At 35.6% G+C, this 18638-nt stretch overlaps 1 protein-coding gene across 4 annotated transcripts in view; it reads left to right on the top strand.

Moving 5' to 3' along the window:
• Positions 1 to 18638, top strand: part of CACNA2D1 (calcium voltage-gated channel auxiliary subunit alpha2delta 1) — a 461217-nt gene that overhangs the window by 435801 nt on the left and 6778 nt on the right. For all 4 annotated transcript variants that reach the window (XM_037139542.2, XM_037139540.2, XM_037139541.2 and 1 more), the window contains 4 exons: positions 180 to 235; positions 724 to 853; positions 2930 to 3039; positions 4164 to 4246. In XM_037139542.2, the coding sequence (XP_036995437.2) occupies positions 180 to 235; positions 724 to 853; positions 2930 to 3039; positions 4164 to 4246 (379 nt within the window). The remainder of the gene's footprint in view (positions 1 to 179; positions 236 to 723; positions 854 to 2929; positions 3040 to 4163; positions 4247 to 18638) is intronic.

Raw genomic sequence — 18638 nt, 5'->3', positions numbered from 1 at the left:
TTAAGAAATAATTATGTCAAATGCTTCTAAGCTTTTTATTAGCAAATTCACAATTTTCCCCAGAATAATGAAAAATAACTGTGTTTATATGAATATGAAAAAGTCCTCAGGTTTTATTATGTAACTTAGAAGGGAACTATGTAGATTTTTATAAATAATTACTCATATTTAAAATTCAGGTCTATTCTTCAGCAGTTTATCTTGAGTTTGACTTTTCCACGACTCCTTGAGGCAGGTACGTAAATGCTCAGATATTGTATCATCATCATCATCATAATAATAATAATGTTCTTTCTGTATCTGCTGAATTTAAAATAGCTCAGTGAGAAGTGTGTGTGTGAGTGAGAGAGAGAAAAAGAGAGAGAGAGAGAGAGTGTGAGAGAGAGAGAGAGGTCATCTATTTGACGCTTGTAGGTTCAAATCTTTTTTTTTAATATTAAATTTTATTTAGTTACTTTTCAAGTACATTTTTTTTTTATCTATTGTCGAAACTTTCCTATCTCCAATTGGCCTGTGTTTTGTAGCTGCTGTATATTTGAATTAATTTATTCTTTTGAAATTGGGGGGGTACCTATTACGGGCTGCCAGTATATTACGTAGCAGTGAACAGGCCGGTCAAGGCGCCTGCCCTTCTCCAGTTGTTTTGCTCCGTGAGAAGGGAAGGCGCTGAGGGACTGCCCTGTAGTGCCCCTCACGGTAGTGATGGTCTCTGTTTCCCCACAGTTGAGATGGAAGACGATGACTTTGCAGCCTCTCTGTCAAAGCAGAGTTGCATTACTGAGCAAACGCAGTATTTCTTCGATAATGATAGTAAATCATTCAGTGGTGTGTTAGACTGTGGAAACTGTTCCAGGTAATTTTTTTCTTCATTTCTGGACCATTTCTACAATATTTCACTAAGAAATTGTATTCACTTTTATAATCATACAAAAAAATAACAGATTGTTGTTGAGTCTGAGAGAGATGAGTAACTGTTCTAAGGTGAACACACTAGAGAGCTTCACTTTTTCTGTAGGTTTTTAAAATGAATTCTAACTTTGATAAGTTATAGTCCCTTCAACTATAATATATGGTCAAGAAATCAATAGAACATAGAGAAATTCTATTATTTAAGTGTAATTTTTGTCTAAAAGAACCCATATTAAAATTTTCCTATTATCCAGAAATTACAGAATTATTCAACTTAGTAATATTAGGATTGATTACATGAGTCATTCTAAGTCCTATATATGATTTTTATATATAGTTAATAAACAGGTTTACATAAAAATATTCAGGGGTGTGTGTTCCATTCTAGTATTCACTGAAATTTAGAGTTAAAGTTATGTTTGATTTGAAGCTGGAAGAACTGGGAGGAAATATTTTCTAAGGTCAAGGTTTGTGTTAGTCACCAGTATCCATAAAGCATCTTGCTTTTGCTGAGGAGAGAGCCGGAGAATTTAATTTGATTGTAATGGGATAGGGGAGAAAGGCAAGAGGGGGGTTTTGAAGTTTGAGAGGAGGGTGATAATCCACGTCACAGGAGCCCTGAGAACAGAGCAGAAAGGCGCAGCTTAGAAGGCAGAGTTTTTAACTTGGTTTTTAGTGACTGCCGGCTGGCTATTCTAGAAGAAATATTAACCTAAGGGAGGGAAATACGAGGAGCTGAGGTAATCTGATCATGTGCAAGGGCTGGGATTGTTGGTTGCTAGGGATTTAGAAAAGAAGTTTATAAGTTAAAAAACAATTTCAGGAATAGGTTAACTGAAACTTGCAGGAACTTTTAGTAGACATGGTCAGTATGATTTTTATGACTTACTTTAGCTAACTTTTATGTCATAGGAGGAGATAGAGGGTATGAAAAGGAGAAGGAAGGGCAGGACAGACAGGCATGAATTTAGAAAAATCAGGCCATCTTGTTTAGAGATAGTACGTTAAACTAGCAACTTCAGGAAACAGCATTACAGCACGTTTTGTGGGTACATCAGAAAGAGGTTGAGTCCTTTGGCCTTTCATTAATTGATGCCCCGTAATAGTAATGTTGCTTAAAAATAGGCTAAATTAAATGACAAAGATCAATATAATCAAGATATTAGGTTGAATTGTGTCTTTTTATTTGTTCCATGCTTGTGTCCTAAGTTCAACTGAGGGGGGTGGACAGCAAAATCTCACTTCTTTGAAAATATATAACCATAAAAATTACTCTTTTACAACATATTTACATTTTGTCATGATTGCTAAAGAAGGCAGAAGCAGCTAAGGATGTACAGGAAAAAAACACTTCATGGAATCTGAAGCTCTTGATTTTTGTCTATATCTGTGCAGTCTAGTTCAGTAATTGCCAACTGTGGCCATTTCAATTATCTATTACAATTAATTAATTTTAAAATTGTGTGCTTCAGTCACACCAGTCACATTTCAGGTGCTCCATAGCCTTATGGTCTATCATATTGAGCAAAGAAAAAACATTTCCATGACAACAGAAACTTTGCTGAACAGTGTGATACTAGTCTTTGCCATTCACTTGGGCAAGATGTTTAGTCATATTGGTCCCCCCAGTTTTTTTCTCTGTAAAATAAGGCAACTTTGGCATATTTCCCATGATAAATACCACAGTTCCTTAAACGTGTAGAGTAAACTTTTTTCTATGATTTTCAATGACTAGTGCTAATTTTGCATTAAGGACTAACATTTTTAAAAAACCACTTCAAACATCTATTGCAGTTTTTTAGTATTTATTTGAGAGGGGTAATATATGCATACTAATAAACAAAACACTGTAGTCTGTCTTCTAAAATCATTCTCGTTCTGTTTTACTGTTTGTGTTGGTGATGCTTTGCATTTAAAGATGTGATATTTTGTCTTTCATTAATAATATATTAAGAATCCTTGACAGACTTTTATTTCTTTCACAAAAGATAATGTTGTTATTTTTATATTTATTTTACAGAATCTTTCATGCAGAAAAACTTATGAACACCAACTTAGTATTCATAATGGTTGAGAGCAAAGGGACGTGTCCCTGTGACACACGCCTGCTCATACAAGCAGAGCAGACTTGTATCCTTTGACACTAGAGGTGTTTGGAATAGAAAGCCGTCTTATTATAAAATGATGCATTTTTAACCTTGCCACATTGTTTATGTTCATAAAGATATTATAGAATGACCACCTCACAGAAATAAAATTTAGTTTGTATGTCAAGACTGATATTGTTACACACCTGCCAGAAGAATGTGAAAGGTTTCTTACTCACAGATGAGGTTGGTGGGCAGAGCAGTGGGGGTCCCCAAGTTGATCTGAAAGGGCTTGAGAGAGCAGGGAGTAGTAACTGGCTTGGGATCTTTATGGTGGGTTAGGCAGCAGTGCTGGGTTCATTGCCTGTGCTGCCTGGGGCTTGTATGCTTAGAACTTCACAGGCAGTGATGAAGGAGGGAGCCCTCCTGCTCCCCTCTCAGCTTGCCCAGATGTGGAGCAGAAGGAAAAAGGAGTGTTGTGGCTTACAAGCTATCAATAGTCAGTCATCCAAAGTAGAGTCAGATATGGTATATATACATGTCTAATATTATTTGGCCTTAAAAAAAGTAAATCCTCTCATATGCTACAGCTGCAATGCCAATAACATTAAAACTACTTCTGGTGGTAAACATGCAAAATGACATGCAATGGCTATTAAGACACTGCACACAGAAGTTCTGTACAGCACCTATAATTTTTGCATTTATCCATGCTCTTTTTGGGGAAAAAAAAACAGTTCTCACCTATGTTTGGAATTGACATTTATTATAAGGAATTGGCTTTGTTTCTGTCTTAGTAAACAGAGTGCACCCAGGTTCTCCCTTGTGTACAGTACTAGTATGACCCTGCCTTACATACTCTACATCATCTGTACATTTCATCCGCTTATATTCTACAGATCTTTACTGAGTGCTTCCTATGTGCCAGGAGCCATATACAGGAAAAAATCTAAAAAGTTGACCTCTTCACACAGCCCCTACTCTGCCAAGAAAAATATGTGTGGCAGTTTAACTCCTTAAATCCCTAAGTACTTGAACTGGTTGTGTTGGGCTCAAATAATAGCACGGGTATTTCTTCCTTGCTTTGGGAAATAAACATATTACATTTTCTATTTTTAATTGTGTGGGGAGAAAAGAGTGCTTTCATGTTCCTTAACGAGTGTCTAGCTGATGGTCCAAATCCCTGCGATATGGTTAAGCAACCCAGATACCGAAAAGGGCCTGACGTCTGCTTTGATAACAATGACTTGGTAAGAGCAAATGTTTGCTGTGCTAGAATCCTTGTTTTCTCAATGGTCATTGTCCACAAGAAGTTTAGGAGCCATAGTGTTTCTCATTAACATGATGTACTTTCTGGTAAATCGATTTTTCATTTCAGTATTTTTCATGGTTAGCATAAGCTAAGAGTTGCTTCTTTTATCTGTCCTCTTCAAAGAAATTGTACTTTCAAACACGATTCCAATCAATTTACTCATAATCCAACATTATTAATCTAATGATTTTTAAAGAGTTTCTAAAAATAGTAACTGGCAATAAGATAACTGTTACTTATGGTATATGAGTTGCCTGCCTTAATTTCTATTCCAAACTTGAAGATATGAAAGTGTTTATTAGATTTGGTTTAGTCCTCATTCAGGGTATTTAAAAACTTATCCAACATTAGTAATCCAACATTACTAATCTAATGATTTTCAAAGACTTTCTAAAAATAGTAACTGGCAATAACTGTTACTTATGGTATATGAGTTGTCTGCCTTCATTTCTATTCCAAACTTGAAGGTATGAAAAGTTTTTATTAGATTTGGTTTAGTCCTCATTCAGGGTATTTAAAAACTTATTAAACAGCCATTGTCCAATTATTATATAATTCTACTTTTTTTGTTCTTGATCTATTACCTATGAGATTTATACTAATTCTTTTAAACTGTACTTGAACAACAATCAAAAAGTGGAAAGGTAAAAGTATTAATTTTTATACTGTTGAAATTAGACAAGGTCAGTAGGGTTAAGTTGATAAAATTTTACAGAGCGTATTTCATATATGTTATTTAAATATACTGCTAATTTTTCTATAGGTCTGTCCTGTAGGAAAATTCTGACTTACTGCGTCCATAATCCATTTTATGCTTTTCAAATGTATTCTCAAACACAAAGACCACAAAAGACCTGCCCACTGAAAAAATTAATTTTATAAACAATAATCCTCAATTCTCTGACTCTTCAAGATGTGCCTTTGCATTTAGTGGCTTGTATACCAGTAAGCATGGAAACATAGAGCATGATCATTGTATGAATTGATTATTATGAAAACAGGCCCAGTTATTTAATGATTAATGTGCTTCTATACAGATTGTTATTTATTTATTTAGAATAGATTTCCATACCACTGTATACTACCTACTCAAAACACATAGCCACTTTTGTCCCAGCAAATATATTACATTTCCGTAGATACACATTATGCAGTTAGATAATATAAATTACAACTGGAGAAAAGAAGAAATAAAATTAGTAATGGAGAAGAAGGCTTAAAAAAAATAAAACAAGATCTTTTAGTTAGTGATGGAGAATAAGGCTTAGAAAAAAAACAAGACAAGATGTTTTAGTAAGTAAATCTAAGTCATCTCCGCAAGGAATACTGATCATTCTTCTTCGCTACGGAAAGTGATTCAAAGTTGCAGCTAATTGTTCTTTTTCATTTTACTTAAATAAAGAAAAGATGTGAGGACTCTGTTATTTTAACTACTACACATTTAGGAGCTTCGCCCGTACCAAATCATTCTCCAAAGGATATTGTTTGTGGGCCCAAGGGTAGTGTCGCTCATTAGGAAAACTGCTCATCAGCTGTTTGCCATCAAAGAGAGATCATATAAAAACCCTTTACTCAAAAATATTGTCACTCTAGGAAACTCTGTAAACTGATCAGGGCATTGTAAATATTTAAGACAAAAATTTTCAACAATTCAAGTTCCTGTAAATTACACAGTGGATTGTGTATGAAAGTACAACTCCTGCTCAGTAGCTGAATGTGCTAATAATGTCTTGTGTTTCTTCAGCAGTGGAATATTTTGGTAACGCTTATTTGCAATGGTCACTGTGAATCTGCTCTGGATGGAGGCTCTCATAAACTGCTAACTGCCGGCAAATTGCATGAAATCTCATCTTGTATGTCTTCTTTTCTGTGTTTTCTTTCTTTTTCCTGTACTTGCTACTTTGCCCGTTATAAATAGGATCAACTTATATGCACAGCGAGTGGTGCCTGTCCCATGATGTCAGCTCCTACCTTCATTTTACCGCAAGTTTTCATGTGGTGTGGATGGTCAGTCACTTTCTCTAATTTCTATTTGTTTTTGTGTTTGGCTTGAAATTTTTTAAAAATCCATATTCCTAAGTGCACTGTGTCCTGAAAGCAGATTATAAAAATCCCAGTCCTACTGCTGTTTTCGTAAATTGCTAATTTCAAATGTTGTTTCTTAAGTTTCTAATCTTAAACAGAATATAACAGCAACCTATATTTATTTAAAAATGAGTATTTTCTCATAGGGTTTTCAATAAACATTGTCAATGTGGAGAAAAAATTGTATGTGCTTCAAGATGTCTAAATTTTACTAAAGGCAGTTATCCTAAGGACAGTTGTAAGAGCTGGTCATCCCAATTTATTTTCAAAAGATGCTAACATAAAATTAATGAACCACTTTAATTTTATCAATAACTCGATCATTCTAATGTTTTTCTTTTTTTAAACAAACATGGTTTAAATTACTTGTTAGGATTTTACTACTAAGATATCGATGCTCTTATTTAAATATTTTGTTATAAGTGCTTCCAGCTGCTGAGTTTATTTTACTTAACATCACTTACATTATCCAGAGCAAAATTATGATTATTTATTAACCTTTTGTCATTTATCTGAACTTTACAATCAGTAATGTCTAACTAGACGCTTTAGGGCCTGAGTTTCTGTTCAGGGTTCCATTCATAGTTTTGCAGTTTATTTTCTAATGCTGTCGATTCACCATGTTAGTCACCAGAACAGCTTCGGTTGTGTTCTTTCATCATTGCTGTCCAGGTGTTCATTGATTAGGATACCACTAGATGGAGATGTGGCCATTACTGTGAATGGAGCAAGCTTATCAGAGGAGGAAAAAGGTGGAGTAGCAGAGGGATATTTAGAAAACAACTGAATTTGTCCAGGAATAATAAAATAATGGTTTTCACGGCAAAAAACATTTCAGTGAAAAAAACCTACCTGTTCTAAATACTAAAAAAATATTAAATTATCTCTCTGTATGAACATATTTTTAAATTGATATCTAGGTAGCTATTTGAAATATTATTGAATCCTTCAAGAATTGTTTCCTTAGAGAAAATCACATAGGTAATCATACCATTTACATATTAAAAGTGTTGTAAAAACCACATTTTCTATACTTGTCCCTATTTGTAATCGTAATAGAAATGAGCAAACTAAAGCTGAAGGGCAAAAAACAATTCCGTTATATTTTATAGGAAAAGAATAGTGTAAAAATTTACCATTTATTCAACAATTTACTTCCCTCTATCATGCTTCAACTTTCCATGTTACCTTTGAATGAATCACTTTCCATGTTACCTTTACCTTAAAAATCTGTAGGTAACAATGAGTTAATTATTCTTACCTAATACCTACCAAAATATAATCTTAAATTTTCCTATGAAATATCTTTATCTTTTACCCTAACTATAAATTTAACCAGAAAATAAATACCAGCGTGGACCTAACTGGATAGGATCGATATATTTAAATGAAATAACTTTTGAAAGATGAAAAGAGCACACCTGGGATTCCTCGATGTTCTATTGCCCTTGAGGAATACGTAATGGGAGTCTTGGAAGATGGTGTAGGTGACATATCCTTTAGGGTAACAAGGCTTGGCATCTGGGTTTTAAAAATACAGTCACTGCTGCGGATCGGTGAACCTAGTCTATGCGATTTGAGTGCTGTTGTAATGATAGCAAAGGAAGTGTCTTCTCTGAAACAATAGAAAGTTGATATAAATAACAAAATATTCATCTCCCTTCCCAGAAAAACAACTGAGAAATTAATTGGCAGTTCTTCCCCACATTTAGGACCAATAAATGTAAAATCTAAACTTCAATGTTAGTCCATCTGTAACTAAGAATTTGTGTGGATTAGATTATGCTTACAAAAAAGCTGAGATAGTGGTATCATCTTCTAAAGGGTGATAGCTTTCCAAGTATCTAAAGAGTGGCTCTGGCCCTGGCTAGTGTAGCTCCGTGGATTGAGTACCATCCTGCAAACCAAAGTTTCACCTGTTGGATTCCCAGTCAGGGCACATGCCTGGGTTGTAGGCCAGGTCCCCAGAAGGGGGTGCGCAAGAAGCAACTGCACATTAATATTTCCCTCACTTTCTCCCTTCCTTCTCCTCTCTAAAAATAAATGAAGTTAAAAATAAAAATAAAGAGTGACTCAGTCTAAAGCAAAGACCCTTATACCCTGTGTAGTCCAAAAGGAATATATATTATAGGAATCAAATTATGAAGCCCCATACAATGAGGATTTTATTAAAACATTAGTGTTCAAATGAGACGTTTTGACAATAGCTTTATCAAGACCGAAGTGGTAAAGAAGCACAAAAGACAAATAAAGTTTGTCTATCAAAGAAAAATTGAAATTGAAGCGAGCCAATACAAGTATGTGCCACTGAGGAAGTTCATTATTTTGTTCAAACCTGTTATAAAAACACATGATTTGGTACATGAAAAATTATTATGCAGAAATATACATACATGCATATATTTAAATAATTTTAAAATATGGTACCTACCTCCTAAGTTAATGTGTAAGTATGTTAAGGTACTGCATAGGAAAACAAATTATTTGTTGGGGAGTTTATAGATTTCCCTTTGAAGCTGCAATGGGTGAGTTAAGTATGGATCTATCTAAATTCAAAGTTAGCTGTTATTTGGTAGATGTCTTCACCAGTGATTTGCCTTTTGAAGAAAATATGATTCTAAGAGAAAGCAAAAACTTCTTGGTCAAATGACCAGAAAATTTTCTTTTGTGAAAAATTACTTATAAACTTAATTAAATAAATTAAAAATCATTTTATTCTTAATATGTGTATTTGGTCACCTGCAGGTCCTGGTTGTTGAAAGAAAGCCTGAGTAACAGTTTAGTAATACTTGTTTAGTGTGGGCAAATGGAAAAGACTGGGGTCTCAAGACCCCAGTATACATGGTCTTAAGAAGTTAGCCTTTGGGCAAAATCTTATGCATATGACTATGGTTTAGATGTTGGTTCTCTAATGAGTAATTGAAAAGAAAATAGATATAAGGAATTTTCAGTGGTATCTTTATTATGAACCCTTTGAGAGATACCCCTAGAAGGAAATCTAATTAAATTATTATATTTTAAAATACCTACATACAGGGGTGGGATAAAGTAGGTTTATAGCTGTAATATAAATAAATAATACAGCAATTAGTAAATAATAAGAATAAACACATGTACTCACAACTGTAAAACTACTTTTGCACGCCCCTGTATATGAATAAAATATTGTATAAAATATTGGCACCACATCCTTTTTCTGTGTTAATGTATCACACTGAAACAATCTTGTATTTTCTACTATAGTAATGTTTAAAAATCAGACTTGATTTTTCTAGTCATGATGTAGTGGGAGTTTGATACCTTTAAGGCAGAGAAATGCTAAAAAGTTTCTCCCATATCAGTGCATTTGTGATTTAGAACTTTTTTAGACCGTAGCTCATAATTTACTTTCATAGAATAATTTCAAGTCTGGGTATACGTGCTTGCCCATGCAAAACACATGAGAAAACATGATCAGGAAATTGAAGAGGCAGAATTTTTTAGTGTGAATCAACTTACAGACTTCAGGGACTTTAAATAACTTACCTAAACTACTACCTCCCAGACTGAAATATATATATCTCATCATCATAGTGGAAATGAAAAAAAAAAAAGACCCTGCAAAATATAAAAATAAAGACAATAGAATCAAGCCAAAGAGAATATTTTACTTTTCATAATACATGTCTAGAATAATTTTTACATTAATATAGTTTCTTTGATAAAATATACCCTTAATGCATTAGTGGGTATTGTTTGTGTTCTAATTTTCTATCCCATCACATTAATACTGAACTAGAACTTGGGAGATCCTCCTGGTACAATGACAATTAAGCCTTTAAGTTTGTATTTTATGTCTGTAGTGTTTCTAACCAGTCACTACATGTGTTACTTTACTGAATATCTTCTATTTTATTTATCAAATACATACTGTATACCTACTATCTACTTGTGGGATATTTGAGATATGTCTAAACTTTATAGTTATTTTATAAAACTTTTTAGTTATTTTATAATAACATATTTTTTAATCTGAAATTCAAATGTAACTCAGAATGCTGTTTTTTTTTATCTGGCAACACTGCCTGAAGGTAAAATAACTGAGTTAAAGAAGAGCAATTATAAAAGCCCTGAGATAGTAAGCACATTGCAGAAAGAGCTGGTGTTACTGAAGTAGAATGACTGGTGGGAAGCCCTGGCTGTCGTGGCCCAGTGGACTGAGTACTGGCCTGTGAACCAAAGAGTCACTGGTTTGATTTGCGTCTAGGGTATATGTGTGGGTTGTGGGCCAGGTCCCCAGTAGGGCACACATGATAAGCAACCACACATTCATGTTTCTCTCCCTCTTTCTACCTCCCTTCCCCTCCATCTAAAAATAAATTTTAAAAAAAGCATGAGTGGCAGGAGAGGTGAGTTGAATATAGGAGGGTGAAGATGGAGAGACAGCCAAGCCCCAGATCATTTATGCATTGTAGGACTTGATAAGAAATTTAGATTTTGTTCTGAAAGTGACAAATTTCAAGAAGGGAGTGAAATGATTTGTTGTATGGTTTTTATGAGACTTCTTTCTGTAGAAAAGAGTATAGAAGTACAAGAGTAGAAGCAATGAGGCAAGTGAAGCAGTTTTTATCAGAGTAGAGACAAGAAGTGATGGTGACTTGGACGTAAGACAATGAGAAGTCGTAGGTTTCAGGATATATTTTGAAGGTAGAATTAAGAAGACATGCAATGGATTAGATCCGAGGAGAGGGGAGGAAACTCAGATAACTTGTCTTTGACCTGATCCACTATTCCAGAAAGTATAATTAAAAAAATAATAATGTTTGTGGGCAGACTTGAAATCTTTCCAAAAAATTAAGAGCGGAGGTTGTGGAGGTCGGAGATGGGAGAATTTGGGGCTAAAGTTATAAAAATGTGAGTTACTGAGCTTCTGGGCCGAGGTGGTGACCTGGTAGGCCCCAAGACACACAGACACACCAAACATATACCTGTAAAGAGAGAAATCCTTTCTGAAAGAAATTCAGCTCAGTGGCCCCTACACATTGGATGAATAAGGAAATGTCCTCACTGAAATGGGTAGGAAAGAGTGAGACACATTATCACCAGAAACCCCACATCTGGCACACCAATGTAAAGTCATGAGGGAACTCACAACTCCTAGGTCCTTCCTGAAGAATGAAGTATTTAGACAGAACATCTAGCGCTGTTACTGTGCAGCCATGCGGGGTTCTGCTCCCCACCACCCATAAACTTCAGAGGTAGAGGTTTGGTGAAAAGGGGGAAAGGGTCTTTTGTTTAAAGGCTATACAATTTTGGAAAAACAACAGGCTTCTGACTCAAAGCCCATTTCCTTTAAAACACCAAATGGCCCTGCCAGATAAGTTCAAGGATACACCTAGAATCCTTCTCCCACTTAAAAATACTATGTTTGTGGAATCCTGGAGGCTTAGCTGTTTCCCAGTCACAGTTCAGCTCCAGAGGCCCTTTGGAGTCTGTGTGTGCCAGCGCCCTATTCATAGTATGCTGGCCTTTACTCCAGCAGCTACCCCCTGGCCAGCATTTGCACCTCATCCCTCCAGCCATTGGCTGGCCCAGCATCCATGCACCTGGCTGACCAGGGTCACACAGTGCCAGTCGGCAGTGCTGTCACTGCTTCTCAAGCAGGGAGGAGGGGCATGGGGCTTGTCAGACTATGGGGTCTCCGGGGCCCATTATCTCAGGAACATGTAGGCCACCAACCCCCTGACCAGGCTGACAAGGGCAAGGAAAGAGCGAGTTTCTGTGCACACTCCACTTTAAAGTCCAGCCCAAAGTTCCATGTTCTCCAGATACACCTAACAGGGTGTTTTTCCCTTGTCAGGCACACGATCTGTGCAACTTCCTTCTGCTGCATCTCTTGTTGGCTCGCTGCTCAGTTGCCGGGGCAATGCACACTGGCACTAGCTTGTTCACTGTTGCCTTGGGCAGTCTCCTATGCCACCATCCTTTCTCCCCAGAAGACAGGTTTTCACTGCCTAGGGATTCTCCATGTCCCCAGTGATCTAGCCAGGTCCCCATCCCTGTTACAGACCCCAGCTTTTAGGACTTCCACCTGATGGATAGGCCCCCAAAACACCTAGCTCTCAAAGTCCTTAGAGGCTTGCATCCATGAGACCCACAAGACGACAGCAAAGAAGGAAACAGTTCCTAATGGGCCCGTGGGGACTCCCAGGGCACAGAGAGCAGGAAGTATACAGAAGTGCCTTACTCCCAGTCTTTCCCTATCAGAGAACGTTTGCTTATTTTAAAACTGTTTTGCCTGAGCATAAGTCTTCTAATTTAGCACACATTTAAGGGCTGACTCTGATCCTCCCAATAAAGTTGGGCACAGTAGGCAATGCCTCTGTGTTCTTTCTATGACCCGCTTCAAGTCTCTCCTGCCACCCTGAGAAGACTTTTGGATGTATCTGGCATCTTGACTTAGGAGCTGCCACTCTAAGGATGCACCTCTTTATCACTGGCTCTGGTGCCAGCAGGATTGGCCTTCACGGGGGCTACAGGACTATAGCAAACAGTCAGTTCTTCACCAGTTCTCCTCCCAGAGCTCAGTGCAGAGAGAGCTGAAAGAAATGCCCGTTTTCGAGCCTGTCCCTGAAAGATAACTATTAGTATACTTTAAAGCAGCTTACTTTTGCTTCAGCTTCCAATCAGCCCAAATCTAGATTCTAACTGATTTCTGCATTCCTGGAACAAGGCCACGCTCTTGCACACCTCCAATCATTGGAAGGCACTAAGAAATATCCACTTCAAGACAGAGTGGTGGCTGTTTTATCTCATGTGCAGAAACCAATACAGAAAATCAAGAAAAATGAAGAAACAGAGAATATATTCTAGACAATGTAACAAGATAAAATTTCACAATAGACCTTAATGAAACAGAAGAGTGATTGACATAATAAAGAGTCCAAAGTAATAGTCATAAAAATGCTCAACAAGGTCAGGAGAAAAATGCATGAACTGAGAATGACCAAAAAGATGTAGAAATATAAGACAGTACCAAATGGAAGTCACGAAGCTAAAGAATATACTAACTGTACCAAACAAATTCAATAGAGATAACTTCAATAGCACATTGAAGTGGATGAAAGGATCAGTAGACTCAAAACAGGGCACTGGATGCATCTAATTTTAGGAACAAAATGAAAAATAGTCAAGACAGCAGTTGGGACTTACGAAGCAACATCAAGCAGATCAAAATGTATCTTACAGAATCCCAGAAAAGAGACAGAATAAGGCAGGAAACTCATTTGATGAGAGAGATAATGGCTGAATATTTTTCTAGCCTGAAGAAAGAAAAAGACTTCCACTTTCAGGAAGCCCAAAGAGTAACAAATAAGAGGAATCTAAAGGTGACCACACAAACCGAGGAGGAGGGAATTCCTCCAAACTCACTGTAGAAAGCAGCACTGCCCTGATGCTGAAACCAGAAAAAGTCATTACAAGAAAAGAAAGCCACTGACTCAATGTTCTCAAGAATGTAGACTTGCCTTAACAAGAAATGTTGAAGACACTTCCTTAAGCAGAAGCAAACCAGTTTTAATTAGTAACAGGAAAATGTGAAAATATACATCTCATTGATAATCTAATATTGTAATGGTGGTGAGTTAGTCACTTATGTATCTAATATAATTGTGAAGATTTTATCCTGGTGTGTGCAGCAGATTATGATCATATTACGGGTTGTGTTCTCAGCAGTGTGATCATGGGAAAACGGCTAATTTTTCTGAAACTGTGGCACTCTGTGTGAGATCTGGAAACAATATCTATCTTGCAGGGCATCCATGATTAGCAACTGAGATAATTTATGCGATGTGTTGCACAGGGCTTTGAAAATCTGCCCATAAATAATAGATCTTAGTCCAAAAATATGTAGTGAAAATAACTATAATAAAATTAATGATTACTCAAGGCACGATATCTCGGTTGTGGCATCAAAAACAAAATGTGGTAGGGAGAGGGTAAAAATGTATAGCTTTAGAATTCATTCAATCTTAAGATATTACCAGTTGAAAATACAATGCTATAGGATCTTTTGTGTAGCCATTGATAACCACAAAGCAAAACTATATACTAGTTACACCAAAGATAAAGAGAAAGGGATCTAAACAAGCCACTACAAGGATACATCAAACTGCAAAGGAAGAGAGCAAAAGATAGAGGAACACAGATATTCAAAAACAGCCAGAAAACAATGAACAAAATAGTCCATAACTATCAATAACTACTTTTGATATAAATGGACTAAATTACCCAACTGAAAGACTAAATGGATTTTAAAAACCAAGACTTAATTATAAGCTGTGTACAAGAGACACACTTCAGCTTTAAGGACACACACAGAATGAAAGTAAAGGAATAGAAAGTGATATTCCATGAAAAGGGAAACCAAAAGATACTCGGGTAGCTTTTCTTAGGAAAAAAATAGACTTTCAGTGAAAAAAGTCATTATAAAGGGGTCATTTAACAAGGGACGTAACATCTGTAGGTATATATGTGTCAACATAAAAACACCTAGATATTTCAATTGCATATTAACAGACTAAAAGGGAGAAACAGAGACCAATACAATAATAGTAGGGGACTTTAATCTCCTACTTTCAGCAATAGTCTGTCTAAGAGAAAATCAATGAGGAAATTTTGGAGTTAAATAACAAGTTAGAACAGAATAACTTAAGAAACGTTAAAATATTTCATCTAAAAAGCAGCAGAATATACATTCTTCTAAAGTGTATGTGGTATATTTTCCATGATAGAACACAGTTTATGCCATAGAAGAAGTGTTAATAAATTTAAGATTATTATATATTTTTTTCTTTTTTAAATTTTATTTAGTTATTTTTCAAGTACAGTTTTTTGTCTATTTTTCCCATCCCAGCCTATATTTTAAGAAGAAATTAAAATCTTTTCAGACCACAACTGTCTGACACAAAATCAATTATGTGGAAAACATTGGAAAATTCACAAATTTGTGGAGATTAAGTAACATACTACTAAACAAGTATGGTTCAAAGATAAAATCAAAAGGAGAATTTTTTAAAAAATATCTTGAGGCAAATGGAAATGGAAATAAACCAAAACTATGGGCTATTTCTCATAGTTTTGGTTTTATTTCCATTTCCATTACAGTTCTCCTAAAAGGAAAAATTATAGCAATAAACACCTGCAATAAGAATTATAAAATGATCTCAAATACACAGCCTAAATTTTCACCTTTGGGGTTAGAAAAAGAAAAAAACTAATTGCAATGGTAGTAGAAGACAGGGAATAACAAAGATCATAGCAGAAGTAATGAAATAGAGACTTAAAAAGACAATAAGAGGATTAATAATAAAGAAATGCTGTTTTGAGAAAAATTATCAAAATAGACAAACCTTTAGCTTGACCTCCCAGAATGAAAAAAGAGAGGATTTATAAAATTAGAAATGAAAGAGATGTTAAAACTTATATTGAAGAAATAGAACAAAGAGACTACTCTGAAGAGTTATATGTCAACAAATTTGGACAACAGAGAAGAAAAGGATAAATTCTTAGAAATACTGCCTATGAAGACTAAATCATGAAGAAATATAAAATTTAAACACACAAATTGCTAGTAAACATTGAATCACTATCAAAAACCTCCCCTCAAAAACCAGAAGTTCAGGACCAGATGGTTTCCCTGGTAAATTCTACAAAACACATAGAAAGAATGAATAACAATCCTTCTCAAATCTTTCTAAAAGTTAAAGAGGAAAGAATAATTCTAAACTCACTTTACGAGGCCAGGGTTAACATGATACCAAAGCCAGACAAAAAGACTACATAAAAGAAAATTAAGGCCAATATTCTTGAAGAACAAAGATCTTCAATAAACTGAACTGAACAACACTTTAAAAGGATCAGATACTATGATCAACTGGATTTATTCCAAGGATACAAGAACGGTTTAGTGACTGCAAATCAATCAACATAACATACCACATTAACAAACTGAATGATAAAAATCACATTATGAAAATCTCAACAAATGCACAAAGAGCATTTATCAAATTTAACATGTATTATGGTAAAACTCTCAATGATGATATTGAGGGTACATACCTCACAGCAATACATGACAATTCCATAGCTAATAACATCACACTCAATGGTAAAACGCTAAAAGCTTTTCCTCTAAGATCAGGAACAATACAAGGATGCTTACTCTTGCCACTAGTATTGAAGAATAGTGTTGGAAATTCTATATGAAACCATTCAGCTATGAAAAGAAAGAAAAGGCATCCACATTGGGAAGCAAGAGGTAAAATTGTCTTTATTTGCATATGACATGTTCTTATACATAGAAAGCCCTAAAGGCCACCACATAACTGTTAGAATTTATAAACCAATTTAATAAAATTGCAAGGTACAAAATCAAGTTCCAAAAGTCAGTTGCATTTCTGTATACTAATATTGAATATCCAAAAAGAGAAAATAATAAAATAATTCCATTTATTATTGCATCAGAAAGAATGAAATACTATGAATAAATTTAACCATGAAGGGGACAGACTTGTACACTGAATACTATAAGACATTAATGAAAAAAAACTGAAGAAGATAGAAATAAATGGAACAATATTTAGTGTTCATAGATTAGAAGAAATAACACTGTTAAAGTGTCCCTACCACTCAAAGCGATCTGGACACCTATTGCATACCTGTCACAATTCCAATGGCATGTCTCACAGAAACAGACAAAAAAATACTACGATATGTATGGATATGTATGAAACTACAAAAATCTCACATAGCCACAATGAGATACTACTTCACACTGGTGAGAATGGCCATCATAAACAAATTAACCAACAAGCGTTGGAGAGGTTGGGAATAAAAGGGAACCCTAGTGCACTGTTGGTGGGAATGCAGACTGGTGAAGTCACTGTGGAAACCAGTATGGAATTTCCTCAGAAAACTAAAAATAGAACTGCCTTTTGACTTAGCAATACCAGTGTTGGGATTATAACCTGAGGATCCTGAAACACTAATTCAAAAGAACCCATGCATCCCAATGTTCATAGCAGCCCAATTCACAATAGCCAAGTGCTGGAAGCAACCAAAGTGCCCATCAGTAAATTAATGGATGAAAAAACTATGGTACATTTACATAATGGAATACCATGCAGCAGAAAGAAGGAGCTCCTACCCTTTGTGACAGCATAGATGGAACTGGAAAGCATTATGCTAAGTGAAATAAGCCAGGCAGTGAAAGACAAATACAATATGCTCACCTTTAACAGGAACCTAAACAAAACAAATAAGCAAGTAAAATACAACCAGAGACATTGAAATGACCAATCTCACAGTAAGCAGAGAGGAGGAGGGAAAGGGATAATGGGGTATTGGAAGGGTATCAAGGAACATGTATAAAGGACACAAAGACAAAGCCAAAGAGGGTGGGTTTGAAGATGGGTGTAGGGATGGGTGGGGTAGCAGGTCATGGTGGGATGAAATGGGAACAAATGAACTTGAAAAACAATTAAAAAATAAAATTTAAAAACAAATTTTAAAGTTTCATATAGTCAAAACAATCTTTTTTTGCATTTTCTTTTTAAATTTTATTTAGTTATTTTTCAAGCACAGTTTTCTATTTCTCCCATCTCAGCCCACCCCACGCCATGCTCCCCACCTCCCTCCCATTTCCACTCCCTTTAGTTATTGTCCCTGTGTCCTTCATACTTGTTCCTCTAAATCCCTCCCATTTTTCCCCTTAAATTCCTTCCCCTTTCCCCTCTAGTCGCTGTCCCCTTGTTGTCTATTTCAGTGTTTTTGTTTTTATTTTGCTTGCTTGTTTGTTTTGTTGTTTAGCTTCCTGTTAAAGGTGAGATCATATGGTATTTGTCTTTCAACACCTGGCCTATTTCACTCAGCATAATGCTTTCCAGTTCCATCCATGTTGTTGTAAAAGGTAGTAGCTCCTTCTTTCTCTCTGCTGCATAGAATTCCATTGTGTATATGTACCACAATTTTTTGATCCATTCATTTTCTGATGGGCACCTAGGTTGCTTCCAACTCTTGGCTATTGTAAATTGTGCTGCTATGAACATTGTGGTGCATAGGTTCTTTGAAATTGATGTTTTAGGTTCTTAGGATATAATCCTAGCAGTGGAATTGCTGGGTCAAAACAATCTTGAAAAAGAACAAAGATGAAGGCCTCATGCTTCTTGATTTCAAATTGTATTGCACAACTACAATAGTCAACACAA

The sequence above is a fragment of the Artibeus jamaicensis genome, unplaced genomic scaffold, assembly GCF_021234435.1.
Source record: "Artibeus jamaicensis isolate MK-2021 breed Jamaican fruit bat unplaced genomic scaffold, CSHL_Jam_final contig_787, whole genome shotgun sequence".
Lineage (NCBI taxonomy): Eukaryota > Metazoa > Chordata > Mammalia > Chiroptera > Phyllostomidae > Artibeus > Artibeus jamaicensis.
This window is presented reverse-complemented; position numbering and strand designations above follow the sequence as displayed.